This window comes from Sciurus vulgaris (assembly GCF_902686455.1).
Source record: "Sciurus vulgaris genome assembly, chromosome: 10".
NCBI lineage: Eukaryota > Metazoa > Chordata > Mammalia > Rodentia > Sciuridae > Sciurus > Sciurus vulgaris.
The window spans coordinates 71,658,823-71,676,130 of NC_136470.1; the positions used below are offsets into that span (position 1 = coordinate 71,658,823).

Sequence of the window (17,308 nt, forward strand, 5' to 3'; positions counted from 1 at the left end):
CTGGTTACAGGCGCGTGCCACCGCGCCGGGCTCATTTAACCCAGCTATTAATTGAGCATCATCTACTGTATGCTAGGCACTGGGTATATGGCAGTGAACTGGTGTGAAATGCTTTTCGCTCGCAGAATGAAAGAGTAAAGGAGACAGACGTTGAATAAATTAATAATTTTAAATTGTGACTAGTGCTCAGGGAGAAATTAATAGAATTCTATCGAAGAAAAAAATTTCTTTAAAAATGTCAAAGGAATTCTTACATTATAGTCATGATAGAGCTTAGCAGGGCAGCTCTGGAGCTAGTCAGTCTAGGTTTGAAGACTTAATAACTGATTTGGGATTGTTTTCTTAACCCCTTTATGCCTGTTTCCTCATCTATTTGATGGGAGTAATTATAATAACAACCTGTTTGGTTCTTGTGAGGACTGAATGAGTTAATATGTGTTAAGTGCTTAGAACAGGGACAGCATTATGATAAGTCCTATCAGAGAAAATGGTATTTAAGTGTTCCAATACAGCTTTCAATATATATAGCTGGGAGGACTGGAGGAGTAGAGAGTTGCCTTTAATTTTCCTTTGTCTTTGTGACAAATATCCTTTTCCTTTGTCTTTGTGAAACTTCACCTCTTAAGAAGTTTGCATGAATAATCAAGAGTGGTTTTTCCATTGACATTTCAGAGGTTATACAGAAAAATAAAAATTCACATAAACTACATTTGTAATTGACTAAAACAGAATTGTCTGTCAACACTGAATATACTGCTCAGATGAGCAGCACTGATACTCAGAAAGGAAAAAAAAAGAAAGCTAGAAATGCAGTGAGAGTGGTGCTGATTAGTCTTATGTGTTCAGGGCAAAGGAAATGCTCATTAAGAGGATTTTGTGTTTAAAGTCCAGTGATTCTCAACTGGAAGATGTACAATGGCTAAAAATTAGAATTCCCTAAAAAGCTTTTAAAATATTCTACTCCTAGAGATTCTGACTTAATTGGTCTGGGATAGAGCCCAGGTGTTCGAATGTCTTAAAAGCTCCCCTCGTTTTATAACATGCTTCTAGAATTTAGATGAGGCTGACTTGAATTCAGGTGACCTCAGTGAGAAAGTTTAATCAGTGGCTTAAATCTACAAGGGACGCTGAAAAAAAAAGACCCATTTCTCCACAATGACTCAAAGAAGTAGTAAAAATAGCTTACAGATGCTCCTCACGTATGGGGGGGGGGGGTCTGATAAACTCATTTTAAGTTGAAAATAAGTCAAAAACACATTTAATGCACCTGACCTACCCACCATCATAGCTCAGCAACACAGCACACTGGAGGGCACAATTTCTTCTGCCTGGTGATTGCATGACTGAAAAGAAGCTGAAGCTCACTGAGGCTGTCCAGCATCTCAACGCAAAGGAGTATCTTACCAATTATTGCAGGCCCCAGATAAGATAAAAATTCAAAAGTTGAAATATGGCCTCTATTGATGCATATTACTTTCATTCTGTTATAAAACAAAAATGATAAATTGGGACCATATGTAACTCTTGAGAATTTTCTCTATGTTCATGGCAAGTCACACTGAAGACTGTTAGAATGTTTGCTTCAAGTATCAATGTAGAAAACCTTTACAAAAAAATGAGTAGGAAAGTCTACTGTATTTATTCCTATTTTTGCCTTTCTAGGGTCTGTTCTTTCTTGATGTTCCAAGATTCCTTCTTCTATCATTTCCTTTTTGTTTAGTAAACTTCAGTTAGCCTTTGGTTTTTTAGTAGTTGTTGTTTTTTGTTGTTGTTGTTTTAGGTTAGATCTCCTGGCAATAAATGATGACCATGAGCCAAATAAGCTTCTCTTTATTTAAATATGTAAATGATCAGGTCTAGAAGGTTTTTATTTGCTTACTCTTCTATTTATTTATTTATTTATTTTTGTCACTGGGGATGGAACCCAGGGGTGCTCTACCACTGAACTATATCCTCAGCACTTTTTATTTTTATTCTGAGATAGGGTCTCACTAAGTTTCCCAGGGGGCCCTCGAACTTGCCATCCTCTGACCTAAGTGTCCTGAGTAGATCGAATTACAGACATGCACCACCATGCCTGGCTGAGGTATTTTGTTATAATAAGGGACTGATAACCTCTTTCTAAATTCTTCTCTGCCTCTGATTTTCTCTTTCAACATCTGTAAATTCCATTGAATTATTTCTTTCACCTACATTCCTGATTCTTGTGACTCACCTCTACAGAGTGGGGTTTGTAAACCAGATCTTTGAAGTCAGGAAAATTTTGAAATAGAGCCTAGCTCTTCTTACCTCTTGAGTATAATATTTTTGGCTTCTGGTTTTGTTTTTTGTTTGTTTGGGTGAAGATGCTAGAAATTGAACCCAGGACTTCATACACACCAACTGGGTATAATCTTGGATACACAGTGGTACCATATAAGCCCCAGTTTCCTTCCTTCCTTATAAAATAGTGCACACTTTCCCTCTCCATGTTTGAACAAGGACCATGGCAGGCAGGATTTGGGGAGGAGCCTTGCCCCCTGCTAAACCTCAGAGGAGGTAAAGCTGGAGGAGAGCCAAATGGGGGTGAAGAAGAACTGGCCAGACTTTCAGAAACAGGACCAGCTCCTGGAATAAGTGCTGTGTCCCTGAGGCACCAGCTTCCCAGAATGAATAAATAGATTCATGGGAATGAAGGCATAAACTCCCCCAAACTATGCCACATAATTGGCACAGGATCTTCCCTCAGGGTGAGAGTAGACATCAGCCCTGGGAAGTCCCTGGTTTCCTTCTAGATCAGTGCCCTTCTGGTTCAACACATGCAATGGATTTTACCCCTGCTGGCAACTTCTTGCACACTTCTAAAGCTGGGAACCATTGTCTTCCCTTTGATTCTAAGGAGCAAACCTGTAACCCTGCCTTTCTATAGACAGGCCTTTATCTGAAAGGGAGGAATCTGTCTTTCCCATCCAGTGAAAAAAAGCTGGCAGAGAAATAGAAGCGGCTATCTAGGGCATAGCTGCCTGGCCACTGCTCCTCTTAATTCCCATCACAGAACCAGGCAGACTGAAAATGAAAGAGATGGAGAAAAGGTTCAGCAATTTTTTTTTTTCTTAAGTCTTTCTTATTCTTGTAAAAAATTAAATAGAGAAAATTTAATTTCCCTGCATCCTACTTGGATGCCTGTGGCACCAGCCGTGCTGCTGCCCGGGCCTGGGCCTCTGCCTTGATGGCAGTGCTCCACCCACACCCACCCCCTGCATGTTCTTGTGGGACAAGGAGAGGATCCAGGAGGAGGAGCTGCAGAGATCCATTAATGAGATGAAACGGTTGGAGGAAGCATCAAATATATTTCAGAACTCAGGTGTCATGCACCACAGAATCAAAATCCCAAACAGAAGGGAAGGAAGATTGGAAGGACAAGGAACAGCCATGGGAGATGGTGATGAATAAGAAACACTTCAAGGTCTGGTGGCGCCCAATTGAAGGCAGCCATTTTTACCAGTTGTTTGGAACTACATGTGTGACACCCCAGCAATTCTTCAGTATTGAGCTAGACACAGAGTATAGGAAGAAGTGGTCTGCCCTGGTGGTCAAGCTGGAGTTGATCAAGAGGGAGGTGGTCAGTGGTTCTGAGGTTCTTCACTGGGGAGGCCATTTTCCTTACCCAATGTACTCTGTATTTTCAGGGGTACAGTGTGGTTCAGGAGAACAATGTGACAGTGTTGGTGTCACTGCTGTGGAGCCCCCAGCATGCCAGAGTCTCCAGCATTCATCAGCGTCAGATCCTATGAACCCCAAATAGTTACCCATCCCTACGAGTTATTTAATGAGAATGTTTTTCACTACTTGCTGACGTACAGTGACAATCCCCAGACTGTGTTTCCTAGCTACTGTGTTAGCTGGATGGTTTCCAGTGGCATGCCAGATTTCTTGGAGAAGATGCACATGGCCACTCTGAAAGCCAAGAACATGGAAATCAAAGTGAAGGACTATATCCCAGCTAAGACTCTGAAGATGAGCAGTGAGGCCAAGGCCACCACCCAGTCATCGGAGCAGAAGAACAAGGGCAGTTGTAGCCCTGCTGAGATCGCTATGCCTGAAGGGCCTTGGAATAAGAGACGTACCTCCAGCCTTGTCTCAGCTTTCCCCCACTCTGCTACAGCTGCATGTGTGTGCTATAACATCAGTGCAAGATCATTCAAGAACTAATTTCTGATTTGGTTCAGAGCCCTTGTTGCTCTTGATCAGAGAGAAAGTGGTATCCATGGAGGCATTGTCATGTCCTCAGGCTGACCATTTTGAAATTCAGTATTTGACTGAGCTGCTCTGGAACAAACCCCTCACCTCAGGTTGGAAGGGACTGACTTCCTTTTGCTTCCTCTGAGTGGTTGTTGAGTGGTTCCTTCCATTCCAGATCCCACCATGGGTTGTGCAGTGCTTTGGATTTCCTTCAGTCCTGCAGGTCATCCGGAAAGTGTGGTCGACCAGTTATTTCTCAAGTAGGGCCATTGGGAGTACTCTTGGTAACAGTCTTCCTTTGAATGGGTGTGAACAGCTCTTGGCCATGTTAAGTACCTTGTCCTCACCTTGCTTTTATCTTTAGGGGCATGAAGATTGTACCAAGAAATTTCTCTCTCTCTACAAAATACTTCCCCACCAGCTCACCTTACCCAAGACATTTTCGTGGGAACTGGCCAGCTCCATGCTCACAGGCTTTGGTCACTGAATCCTTTCCTCCTTCCTAGCCTTCATCATTTGTCAGGAGCACTGGAGAAGGCTTCCTGTATATTCAGTGTTTTGACCATGTCAGTGGAAAAGGCTCAAACATCACATTTAAATTTATTTTATTTTATTTTTTTAAACTTTGTGTCAAAAAGGAGTTGGGGGTGATTTCTCCACAGCAACTTGGTATAGAAAACACAGTTCTTTGGTTCAGGCATTATTTTCCCCACTTGAGGTTTGGCTTGTCTTGCTCAGAAGGCAGAGGAGTTGGGGCTGGGCCTCTCCCATGGAACACTCAGCACTGTAGACCAGCTACTGTCCTGACAAGTAGATGTGATCTTATCCCAAATACTAATATAGTGGGGATGTGGTTTATGTGACCCTCTTGTTCCTCTAAAAAGTTCTTCCTCCTCTCTCCAGAGCTGAAATGAAGGCAAACCAATTTTGCTAATGGTCCTGTTTCAGTGTTTTGGGAGACCAAGTTTTTAAAATTCCCCACTCTCCCTTTTTTCTGGAGTTCAAATTGCTGAATTTTTACCTTTTCTCCTGCTTGCTACCCTGTTGTGGTGTTGAAAAGTGACTCTAAATCTGGAACTAACCTAAAACCCTCCTGACCTTGTTGCCCATTCAGTTTTGTGCCAAGGAAGTAACTGCCCCCATTCATGTCTCCTGAGTCGCGGGCAGAGCAGAGATGCCCTGTGTGGTCCCAACATCTTTGCATTGAGAATTTCTCTCCTTCCCCAGAACCAGAGGAGCCAGGGACGAATCCCGGGGTTATTAACCTATGAACTTAGGACCTGCGGGTGTGAGTGGGTGTGTGCAGGAGAGAAAGAGCGTGGCTGTGTGTACACAGGTGCTAAGCAGTATGGTTGCCCCATGTTCTGACTTAACAGCAATTTGACTCTGTAGAATTACTTATGTCATTGTAATGATTCCATTCCTAACAGTGACATGTTTATCAAATATATATAATTATAGAGATTAGTTTTAAAAAAAAGAAGGAAGAAAGAAAATGTAGAAAATGCATGTTCAGTAGAATCTCAATCCCTAAGAATCTCTATTAACAGTATGCTTCCTTCTATTTTTTTAGTGTTTTTGCTTAAAAATGTAGTATATATTCTTATTTAAAAACATTCCAACGAAATCTTCCCAAGTTACTAGTATCCATTAACTACTTATTCATCTATCATCCATCCATATTATTCATTTAAGAAACAACTGGTTTTTTAATTGTCTTAAATTAATGTTTGGCTCTTTTTATAGCAGTAAACAATTACTATATACAAAGTTTCTGACTTCAAGGGGCCTGAGTTCTTTTTATGGAGATAAAGAAACATAAATATATTAATTTATTGTGTTTTAAAATAGATTTCCAAAATTTATTGTTATTTCAGAATAACTCATAATCAATATATTATAATGTATTTACTTAATCTCTATTGATAGACATTTAGGTACTCAAAAATTTTAATAATAAAGCAAATGCTATTGGGGCTGAGGTTATGGCTCAGAGGTAGAGCATTGGTCTCCCATGTGTGAGACCCTGGGTTTGATCCCCAACACCACATAAAAATAAATAAGTAAATAAATAAATAAATAAAGGTATTGTGTCCATCTACAATTTTAAAAAAATATTTAAAAAAAACTCCTTGGTCAAAGGACTCAAAATCAGCATACCACAGTGATGCAGCCACATCAATGTTTATAGCAGCTCAATTCACAATAGCTAGATTGTGGAACCAATCTAGATGCCCTTCAATAGATGAATGGATAAAGAAACTGGTATATATACAGAACGGAATATTACTCAGCCATAAAGAAGAATAAAATTATGGCATTTGCAGGTAAATGGATGGAGTTGGAGAAAATCATGCTAAATGAGATAAGCCAATCCCAAAAAACCAAAGGCCAAATGTTTTCTCTGATAAGTGGATGATGATACATGAGGAGGGGGGTGGTAAGGGAAGAATGGAGGAACTTTGGATTTTGTAGAGGGAAATGAGGTGAGGGGAGGGAGCAGGGGGAAGGAAGATGGTGGAATGAGACAAACATCATTACCCTGTGGACATGTATGATTACACGAATGGTGTGACTCTACATCTGTACAACCAGAGAAATGAAAAGTTGTGCTCCATTTGTGTACGAGTCAAAATGCATTCTTCTGTCATGTATAACTAAATAGAACAATGTTTAAAATGCTACAATGATTATTATTGCATAGTTATCTTTTTACATCATCTTTTATATCATTTAATTCTTTTAAATACAAATAATGGGTCAAATGTTTATATAAATACTTAAAATCTTAATGCTGGTCACCTGAAGTAATTTCCAAATGATCAAAGAAATTAACATTCTCCCCTAATGAATGAGAGCACCAGTGCTTACCCCTGTACCAGATTTTCCACAAAAGAAGGAGGCAGGAGGAAAAAGGAAAGATAATTGAATTTCTGGATTAAATGAGATTTCCTTACAATTGTGTTTATTAGCCAAGCAGATTGCTATATTACAAGTTCCTTGTGGGTAGAAACCTTTTTATTCTTGTGTGTTACTAAACCTAGCACTTAGCACATTCCTTGCAAATACAGGGCATGATATTTATAGAAATATAAAGAGAGAACATATAGAAAATAAATGATAATAAATGTTAATTATAGCACAGTGGAGTCTTTAAGTACTGAGTAGATCCATTTCTGGGAGACTAGATTCAAATGAACCAAGCTTGAAAGAGTGATATGACAAGTCATTTTGTTCATCCTTTAATGCTTGACATTCAATTGCAAACTCTGGAGGAATGGAGTGTATATTGATGGTTGTGGGTGAGCCAGGCAGAAGCAGCCAAAAAAGATGCAGGAAGCCCAGTGAGAAGCTTTTATTCCTGTAATCATCCAGGACAGAGAAGATGGCTTGAATCAGGATGTTTGCTTTTAGCTTTATTGTATCTATTGTACTTGATAAGTTTTGTTTTTGAGATTCTGTGTTAATACATCAATATTTCTGATCATGCTTTTATAATTTTTTGTATTTTTTGTGAAAGATAAAAAGGGAGAGATTGGGTAAGAGTTCAATGAAGCTATTTTGAAAAAACTTCTTGAGAAAAACTGAGAAAAATTAAGGGACTTGAAATATCAAAAGAAAAATTCGAAAAGAAACAAATTCCAAGAAAGAGAGCATATATTTGTCAGAAAAGAAGTCATATGGGTACAATGAGTAAAAGAGGTCATGAAAAAGAGATAAGACTAAGCTAAATGAGCAGAGATAGATGTAGATTTTTTGACAAAAATGTTGAGAACCTGAGATTTGAGAGATTGAGACAATATCCAAGAGAGACAGACACAGAGAGAAATTAAGACAGACAGATGGAGGGGTTTGGGGTGGAGCTCAGTGATAGAGCACTCGCCTCACACAGGTTCCATTCCTAGAACCAAAAATAAAGAAAAGAGAGAAATAAAGAAAATAGTGGGTCACTATGAGAGAAAGAGAAATGAGAAATTGAGTTTTGAAATAGCTTCAGAGAGAGGAAGGGAGACAAAAGACTAAGAGGAGAGAGGGAGGGAAAGAGGAAAGAGGAGACAGAGGAATATAACAGGTTGACAGGTGAAACAGAAGTCAGTGGGCACAGACAACCAAGAGACACTAAAAAAGAGAGTGAGATACTGAGAGGAAAGAGAGATTTTAAGAGAGATGTTGAAATATGGCGTGAGATTTCTCTGTACTTTGTTTACTCTAGAATGCCTGACAATCATCATCCCATTTCCCGGACTGAGTCTTTAATGCCTACATCTTTAATATTATCCATAGCTTTTCATTCTGCTTTACTTTGGGTTCATTTCTCACTCTTGACACATGATGAATATCTGTCGTCTTTTTTTTTTTTTTTTTTTTGGTAGGATGCAGAGCATGACCTCTGGTCTTTTGTTTCTAGATCTTATAGATTAGTGTAAGACTTGTGTTCTCTGGGCTAGGAAAGGCCTGGGTCAGAGTCCACTCCCTAGTCCAAACAGACCTTGGCTGCAAAGTCAATGTTGTTATCATAGCTTGAAGCCAGAGTCAAGTCCATTAGTCAATTTAGACAATTGACTGCCCCCGCTTCAGCACTGTAATAGTGTATGACACTCAGTAAATAATTGTGTCAACGTTCAATAAGAAAGAATGAATCAGTCCCTAAACCAGCTGCTCCACCTACTAAACCTACACAATGGAAAAGCCAAACTAAAGAAAATAAGTTTGGGACTTCTTTCCCTCATGAATCTACAAAGGGTGTTGGCAACTTTAATGCTTTTAAATCAACTTTCAAGAATTATAGTCCATCAAACAAATTCAGTGAAAGAGTGTAATCGTTCAAATTCCTCTTCACCTGCTGACAAACTTAATCAGCAGCCTCGTCTAACCAAACTGACACAAATGCACACTGAGAAGTTACGTGAATTTTTTGAAAGCATCGAAAAGGAACAGAGTAGAAGAACAGGAAGATGAAAGCCATGCTGGCTCAGAGAAGGATGAAGACCCACCTCATTTGCATAACAGCAATAGTACTCTCCAAGAAAAGGCTACAAACAGAAACTCTGATGAAAATGGATTCCACAAGAGAATGGCAATGCCTCCGTGATTTCCCCGCAGATCATCTGATCTTCAACCTTTCCACAACCTGATGTTCTTTCCAGTTCACTTGAGGCAAAACACAGATTTTTAAAGGGGATGGACTGGCAGGAAGACAGTGAGAATAATGAAACGTGTGCTTCCTTATCTGAGGATGAAATGAGAGAATTCCAAGTTATTAGTGAACTGCAGAAGAATGATCTGAGAAAAAACGGTATTTTGAAAAATGGCCTGCTCTGTGACTTCAAGTTTGGGCACTGGAAAAACAGCACTTTCAAACCCACCATTGAGAATGATGGCACAGAGACTCGTAGCAGTGACACATCAGATGATGATGATGTGTGAAGGTTTTCCTAACAGCTTTAGAATTTTTAGTGTGATACCTCTCTCATGCAGTTTGGGGTGAATTGTGAAAATGAAGAACTATAATTTATGTAGTGAATTAACCCATTAGAAGATGATTTTGGCAGGGGGACTTCAATATGAAGAAAACAAGAATGTTGTGTTGGGCTGTGTTGAACATTATTTCTTTGTAAATGAATGTTGCAGAAATGAGGACTTTGGTTGATCCAATATTGACTCTCTTCATCACCTCAGCATTTCTCTGATTAGCAATGTGACGATGTAGCAAATGAGATTTTCTCATTTAACAATAAAAATTGTGTAATGTTTTGCAAAAAGGAAAAAGAATGAATCCATGAATGAGTAATATTTCAGTCAGCTTGAATGTTCAATATCTCTAGCAATTAGAGAAATGCAAATTAAAACTACACTGAGATTCTATCTCACTCCAGTCAAAATGGCAATTATCAACAACACAAGTAACCATAAACGTTGGCGAGGATGTGGGGATAAAGGTACACTTATACTTTGCTGATGGGACTGTAAATTGGTGCATCCACTCTAGAAAGCAGTATGGCGATTTCTAAGAAAATCTGGAATGGAACCACCATTTGACCCACTTATCCCACTCCTCGGTTTATATCCAAAGCACTTAAAATCAGCATAATACAGTGACACAGCCACACCAATGTTTATATCTGCTCAGTTCACAATAGCTAAGCTATGGAACCAACCTAGGTGCCCTTCAACAGATGATAGATAAACAGACGGAGCTGGGTACAGTGGTACCTGTAATCCCAGCAGCTCTGGAGGCTGGACCCCGAGGATCACAAGTTCAAAGCCAGTCTCAGCAAAAACAAGGTCCTAGGGCTGGAGATATAGCTCAGTTGGTAGAGTGCTTGCCTTGCAAGCACAAGGCCCTGGGTTCAATCCCCAGCAACGCAAAAAAAAAAAAAAAAAAAACAAGGCCCTAAGCAAATCAGTGAGACTCTGTCTCTAAATAAAATACAAAATAGGGCTGAGGATATGTCTCAGTGGCTAATTGTCCCTGAGTTCAATCCCAGGTACCAAAAAAAAATGTAGTACACATACACAATGGAATATTATTCAATCATAAAAAAGAATGCCTTTATGATTTCTGCTGGTAAATGGATGGATCTGGAGACTACCATGCTAAGTGAAATAAACCAATCCCAGAAAGTCAAAGGTCAGATGTTCTCTCTGATATGTGGATGCTAACACACAACAAGGTTAGGCAGATAGAAGTTCACTGGGTTAGACAAAAGGGAATGAAGGGGAGGGATGGGGATAGGAAAGACATAATAAATCACTTTCCTATGTTCATATATGAATACATGACCAGTGAAACTCTACATCATGTATTCTACATCCCTCAAGAATGGGATCCTAACGAGAATAAGTTATACTCCATGTATGTATAATATGTTGAAATACACTAATTTAAGCATTAAAAACAAAGATTTCAGTCAGTTTGAGAAATGTGTTGGCAAGGATGGGTAGGCAAAGAACTACAGATAAAATAAAATTAAAGAATTTTTTTTAAAAAAAAGCATCAAATGATAAAATGTACATACCAGACTCTCGACATTATGACTAAACAAGTTGCAATTGAGAAAGTTAAGGAGATGATAGCATTTGAGAAATATGAAGACTAGAATAAGTAGGTCTGCTATAAATCTAATACAAATCCCAGAAGTCGTTAGAATGGAAAAAAATCACAACGTTCAAGAAAAACATGGCTTAGAAATGTCCATAACTGGGGCCTGGGCTTGCAGCTCCATGGTGGAGAGCCTGCACAGCACATGTAAGGCGCTGGGTTCCACGCTCAGCACCACCTAAAAATAAATAAATTAAATAAAAGCATTGTGTGGGGCTGGGGTGGTGGCTCACTGGTAGAGCGCTTACCTGGCATGTGTGAGACACTAGGTTCGATTCTCACCACCATATATAAATAAGTGAATTTAAAAAAGGTCTATCAACATCTAAAAAAAATTTTTTTAATGGTACTGTGTCAGTCTACAACTAAAAAAAAAAAAAGAGAAATGTCTATAATTGAAGAAATTTAAAAGTATTTAGAATGAAGGTTTAAAATGAAACACAACACTAGAAAAAATAGGGATAGTGGGAACATTCCTTAATATTGTAAAGGCCATTTATGCTAAGCCCATGGCTAATATCATTCTAAATGGTGAAAAACTGAAAGCATTCCCCCTAAAAACTGGAACAAGGCAGGGATGCCCTCTTTCACCACTTCTATTCAACATCGTTCTTGAGACTCTGGCCAGAGCAATTAGACAAACCAAAGAAATTAAAGGGATACGAATTGGAAATGAAGAACTCAAACTATCCCTGTTCGCTGATGACATGATTATATATTTAGAGGAACCTGGAAATTCCACCAGAAAACTCTTAGAACTCATAAGTGATTTCAGTAAAGTAGCAGGTTACAAGATCAATGCCCATAAATCCAACGCATTTTTATACATAAGTGATGAATCTTCAGAAAGAGAAATTAGGAAAACTACCCCATTCACAATAGCCTCGAAAAAAATAAAATACTTGGGAATCAATCTCACAAAAGAGGTGAAAGACCTCTACAATGAGAACTATACAACACTAAAGAAAGAAATTAAAGAACACCTTAGAAGATGGAAAGATCTTCCATGTTCTTGGATAGGAAGAATTAATATTGTCAAAATGGCCATACTACCTAAAGTGCTATACAAATTCAATGCAATTCCAATTAAAATCCCAATGACGTACCTTACAGAAATAGAGCAGGCAATTATGAAATTCATCTGGAAGAATAAGAAACCCAGAATAGCTAAAGCAATCCTTAGCAGGAAGAGTGAAACAGGGGGTATTGCAATACCAGATCTTCAACTCTACTACAAAGCAATAGTAACAAAAACGGCATGGTATTGGTACCAAAATAGAAAGGTAGATCAATGGTACAGAATAGAGGACACGGACACAAACCCAAATAAATACAATTTTCTCATACTAGACAAAGGGGCCAAAAATATGCAATGGAGAAAAGATAGCCTCTTCAACAAATGGTGCTGGGAGAATTGGAAATCCATATGCAACAGAATGAAACTAAACCCATATCTCTCACCATGCACGAAACTAAACTCAAAATGGATTAAGGACCTCGGAATCAGACCAGAGACCCTGCAGATTATAGAAGAAAAAGTAGGTCCAAATCTTCACCTTGTTGGTCTAGGACCAGACTTCCTTAACAGGACTCCCATAGCACAAGAAATAAAAGCTAGAATCAACCACTGGGATAGATTCAAACTAAAAAGCTTTCTCTCAGCAAAGGAAACTATCAGCAATGTGAAGAGAGAGCCTACAGAGTGGGAGAATATCTTTGCCAATCATACTTCAGATAGAGCACTAATCTCCAGAATCTATAAAGAACTCAAAAAACTCTACTCCAAGAATTCAAACAGTCCAGTCAACAAATGGGCTAAGGAAATGAATAGACACTTCACAGAAGAAGATCTACAAGCAATCAACAAACATATGGAAAAATGTTCAACATCTCTAGTAATAAGAGAAATGCAAATCAAAACCACCCTAAGATTCCATCTCACCCCAATTAGAATGGCGATTATCAAGAATATGAGCAACAACAGGTGTTGGCGAGGATGTGGGGAGAAAGGTACACTCATACACTGCTGGTGGGGCTGCAAATTAGTGCAGCCACTATGGAAAGCAGTGTGGAGATTCCTTAGAAAACTTGGAATGGAACCACCATTTGACCCAGCTATCCCACTCCTTGGCCTATACCCAAAGGACTTAAAATCTGCATACTACAGAAATACAGCCACATCAATGTTCATAGCTGCTCAATTCACAATAGCCAGACTGTGGAACCAACCTAGATGCCCTTCAATTGATGAGTGGATAAAGAAACTGTGGTATATATATACTATGGAATATTACTCAGCCATAAAGAATGATAAAATTATGACATTTGCAGGCAAATGGATGAAATTGGAGAATATCATGCTAAGTGAGATAAGCCAATCTCAAAAAGCCAAAGGACGAATGATATCGCTAATAAGTGGAGGTTGACACATAATGGGGGGGAGGGAAGGGTTAGAGTTAGGGTTAGGGAGGGGGGCAAGTATGGAGGAAGGAACTACTGTATAGAGGGTAAAGAGGGGTGGGAGGGGTGGGGGGAAGGGAAAAAAATAACAGAATGAATCAAACAACATTGCTCTATGTAAATTTATGATTACACAAATGGTATGCCTTTACGCCATGTACAAACAGAGAAACAACATGTATCCCATTTGTTTACAATAAAAAAAATAAAATAAAATAAAATAAAATGAAACACAGAGAAGATAAATAAAGACAAATATTACCTGGACCTTTTTTGGGTAAAGAATAAAGACTGTGGAAAGCATAAAACTTTAAAAACACCTGGAATGTAAAGAAAGATTACCTACAAAGAAATAAAAGTTCAACTGTTAGCAGACTTCTAAAATAAATGAATTCTACATTCACCTAACCCATTAAGCAAAAATGACAATGTAATAAAGATATTTTTAGGAAAAGAAAGTTTGAAAATATTTATAATTAAGAGACCAACTCTAGCTGTGGTAGGGCACTTGCCTAGCACTTGAGTGAGGCACTGGGTTTGATCCTCAGCACCACAAAAAAATAAGTCAATAAAGGTATTGTGTCCATCTATGACTAAAAATATTATTTTTTTAAAAAAGAGATCAACTGTAAAATAACTACTCAAGAATCTACAGAAGAAAGAATAAAACAGGAAAAAGGAAAAAGGGGATGAAAGAATAGATGATGATGTGGAACTTGAAAAACATGATTAAATCTAAATAAATATTTATGAAAATAATAACTACTTTTAGGAACATAAAAGCACTTTTGATCTAAAATAGTTGGCAAAAATAGCATGAAAGACTGAATTTTAACAAAAATTTGTTGTCAAAAATACGAAGACATTTTGTTGTTTGGTAGAAATATAAAGAAACTGATTTTTTAATTTTAAAAATCAAAGCTGGGTATGGTAGTACGTACCTATAATCCTAAGGACTTGAGAGCCAAAGGCAAGAGGGTTATAAGTTTGAAGCCAGCCTGGGCAATTTTAAAATTTAAAAAAGCTGGGGATGTAACTCAGTAGTAAAACACCCCTGAGTTCAATCCCCAGTACCACGATAAATAAATTAATACACAAACAAACAACAAACTCAAGTATGTATATTTTAATAGAATGTAACTTTAAATCTTGCATTTAACTTACATACTACTGTGCAGGAGACAGAAAATAAAGTACAATCATCCCAAGAGAAGACTGGAAAAGCTAAAATGAACACATACACAGAGAGGAAGAAGAATGTACAAATTAAGCAGGTAGAAATAAACACAAATATACCACTAATTATTATCCTATCAAACACTGATGGGTTAAATCCATGTTAAAATTTTCTAACTAGATCGCTGTCTACCAGAGACACACCTAAAACTTTAAACAACATGAGTCTAAAAGTAAAGAGGTAGCGGCAGAGGGCGTGCGGACGGACGGCTTCTTCCCAGGCTGGGCTGCAGCATGGCGGCGCTGCTGGCGAGGCGCGTGCTGGCCACCGTCGCGGGCCCTCTCCGACGCCTGAGCCCCTGCGCCGCGGCGCCAGCCTGGTGCAGGTCCCTGCTGGCCGGCCTGGCGGGCGCCGGGCCGCGCTTGCTGCTCTCGGGCGCCCGGCCGCTCCCGCAGCCCGCCGCGGGCTTCAAGACCAAGGCGGTGCTCAAGAAGCGCTGCAAGGACTGCTACCTGGTGAAGCGGCACGGGCGCTGGTGCGTCTACTGCAAGACCAACCCCAGGCACAAGCAGCGACAGATGCGGCGAGACTGACGGTGTCCTGGAACGTGCCTGATCAGAGAAAATAAATGCTCACAGCCTGCGCTGACCGCAGTTGACCTTAGGGCTTTGTTGAATCCGCTCCAAGGCTTCTGCAGCCCTTTGTATCAGCCCACGTCTGGTTAAGCCAGAGCCCCAGATGGGAAACGAATTGCTTTTCTCATCCGCAGACTTGATACCGCCGTTTCCTCGGGTGTTGAGGTGTGACGCCAGGGAAGCACGCGGAGGCAAGCGTAGAGTAGAAAGGAAGAAGCTTTAGTAACGGAAAGTAAAAGCAGACTCCTCCCGAGTGGAAGAAGGGGACCCAAAGGCGGAATCAATGGGGTTGAGCAAATCGCCCTTTTTATGGGTTTTATTCTCCCTTACCTCTTTCCTTCCTGCCTACGTGACTAGGCCCGGTTGGGCAGGGGGAGGGCCCAAGGGCACCAATTAGCATCTCCTTGTCTGTGGAGACAAGGACCAGGAAATTTGGTAATCAGTGGGCTCTGGAGATCCTTGACATTCCATTCTCCCAGGTCAGTCTCCCAACTTTCAGAGGCAGATGGCTTTCATGGCTCCATTCCCTCCATCTGACCCGATCCTCTATTTCTACGCTATCTACACCAACTGCCTGTCCCCAGTTCTGGCTTCAGAATCTGCCTAGAGAGTGGAAGATCCCAGAAAGTACAGCTAGTTTTATCCCCCCAGCCTCAGAAAACAAGATTTTTTAGAAAGAGCTGCTGGAATCCACAGGCTCTTCCTATGGGGTAGCTCCAGTCCCATCCCAAGGACAAGACATTGGTGGCAACTTCTAGCTAAAAAACTTAATCTGCTGTCTGTAAATGCCTTTGGGGTAGCTGTTAAATATGTTTGTCATCCTTGGTCTGAGACTGCAGAGCAGTCAGCAAGTTAATGCTGGTGGTAGATGACGTTTTGCTAAAGGAGATGACTAGCAAAACAATACTGAAAAGTGAAAAGGTGCCCAGACAAACCACTCCGGCCGCAGGAACTCACACTAGAGATTCTATTAGGCAGAGAATAGTGTCTGCCCTGAAGACAGAGACAGAGCTTCACTTAAATAGTTGAATTTCCCTGGGCTAAGGACAATGGGGCCAGTTGCTGAGCAGTTAAAATTTGGGGGCTACAGATTAAGCCAATGGCTGCCTAGCACAAGCTGACAGATGGACCAATGACTGACTAGAATGGCAGACTGACAGCTGGGGGTGCTGTCCTTGACTTCCCCTGCAGGCATGTTCTACACCTGGCTGCCCAGGAAGGAGCTCCGGGAGGTTGTAGGTCGAAGGTCGTACGTGGAGGTGAGAGCCAGACTGCAAGGCAACACCCCTGGCGGGTTCACGTAGGTAGAGCCCTGCATCGAGCGCTTTGTTGGCTGCTGCGGACCTACCGTTCCGTGTCGCCTGCCGGGCAGCCCACGGAACAGCCCACCGAGCACTACGGATACCCTGGTGTCTTTGCCCAGGAATCTGAAGGAAGCATTATGATCTGTCATTTGGGGAGCTGCTATTTGTCAGTGCTGAAAAACCGGCAGAATTCTTGCTACCTTGGAAAGTAGGTTCTCTGGGACTGGCTCCTTGTGTGGCCTGGAGGTGCTTTGAGCCCCGGTGGTGAGTCCCATAAATCCAGTGAACTTTGGTCTGACATAGTTACTGACTGGCTCTAAACTACAGTGCACAAGGGTGGGCCCACAACTCCAATAGAGAGAGCTGTGGGCCAGTGTCCTCTGGATAAGGAAGGGGGAGACTTACTAGA

The 17,308-nt window shown here is 40.3% G+C and overlaps 1 protein-coding gene and 2 pseudogenes across 3 annotated transcripts; all 3 read left to right on the forward strand.

Moving 5' to 3' along the window:
- Positions 1-1,992: 1,992 nt before the first annotated feature.
- Positions 1,993-6,036, forward strand: LOC306670601 (stAR-related lipid transfer protein 7, mitochondrial-like; annotated as a pseudogene). The gene has a single exon. The product of its transcript is annotated as an stAR-related lipid transfer protein 7, mitochondrial-like (transcript).
- A 2,798-nt stretch (positions 6,037-8,834) lies between these two features.
- LOC306637643 (vasculin-like) lies at positions 8,835-9,993 on the forward strand (annotated as a pseudogene). The gene has a single exon. The product of its transcript is annotated as a vasculin-like (transcript).
- A 5,212-nt stretch (positions 9,994-15,205) lies between these two features.
- LOC306670259 (large ribosomal subunit protein bL36m-like) lies at positions 15,206-15,740 on the forward strand. The gene has a single exon (XM_079154926.1). It carries the CDS (start codon positions 15,254-15,256, stop codon positions 15,551-15,553), a length of 300 nt encoding a protein of 99 aa, XP_079011052.1. The 5' UTR covers positions 15,206-15,253; the 3' UTR covers positions 15,554-15,740.
- Positions 15,741-17,308: the final 1,568 nt, after the last annotated feature.

Excerpts from the sequence above, each read along its gene's own strand:
- LOC306670259 (XM_079154926.1), top strand. The coding sequence starts at position 15,254 with ATGGCGGCGCTGCTGGCGAGGCGCGTGCTGGCCACCGTCGCGGGCCCT.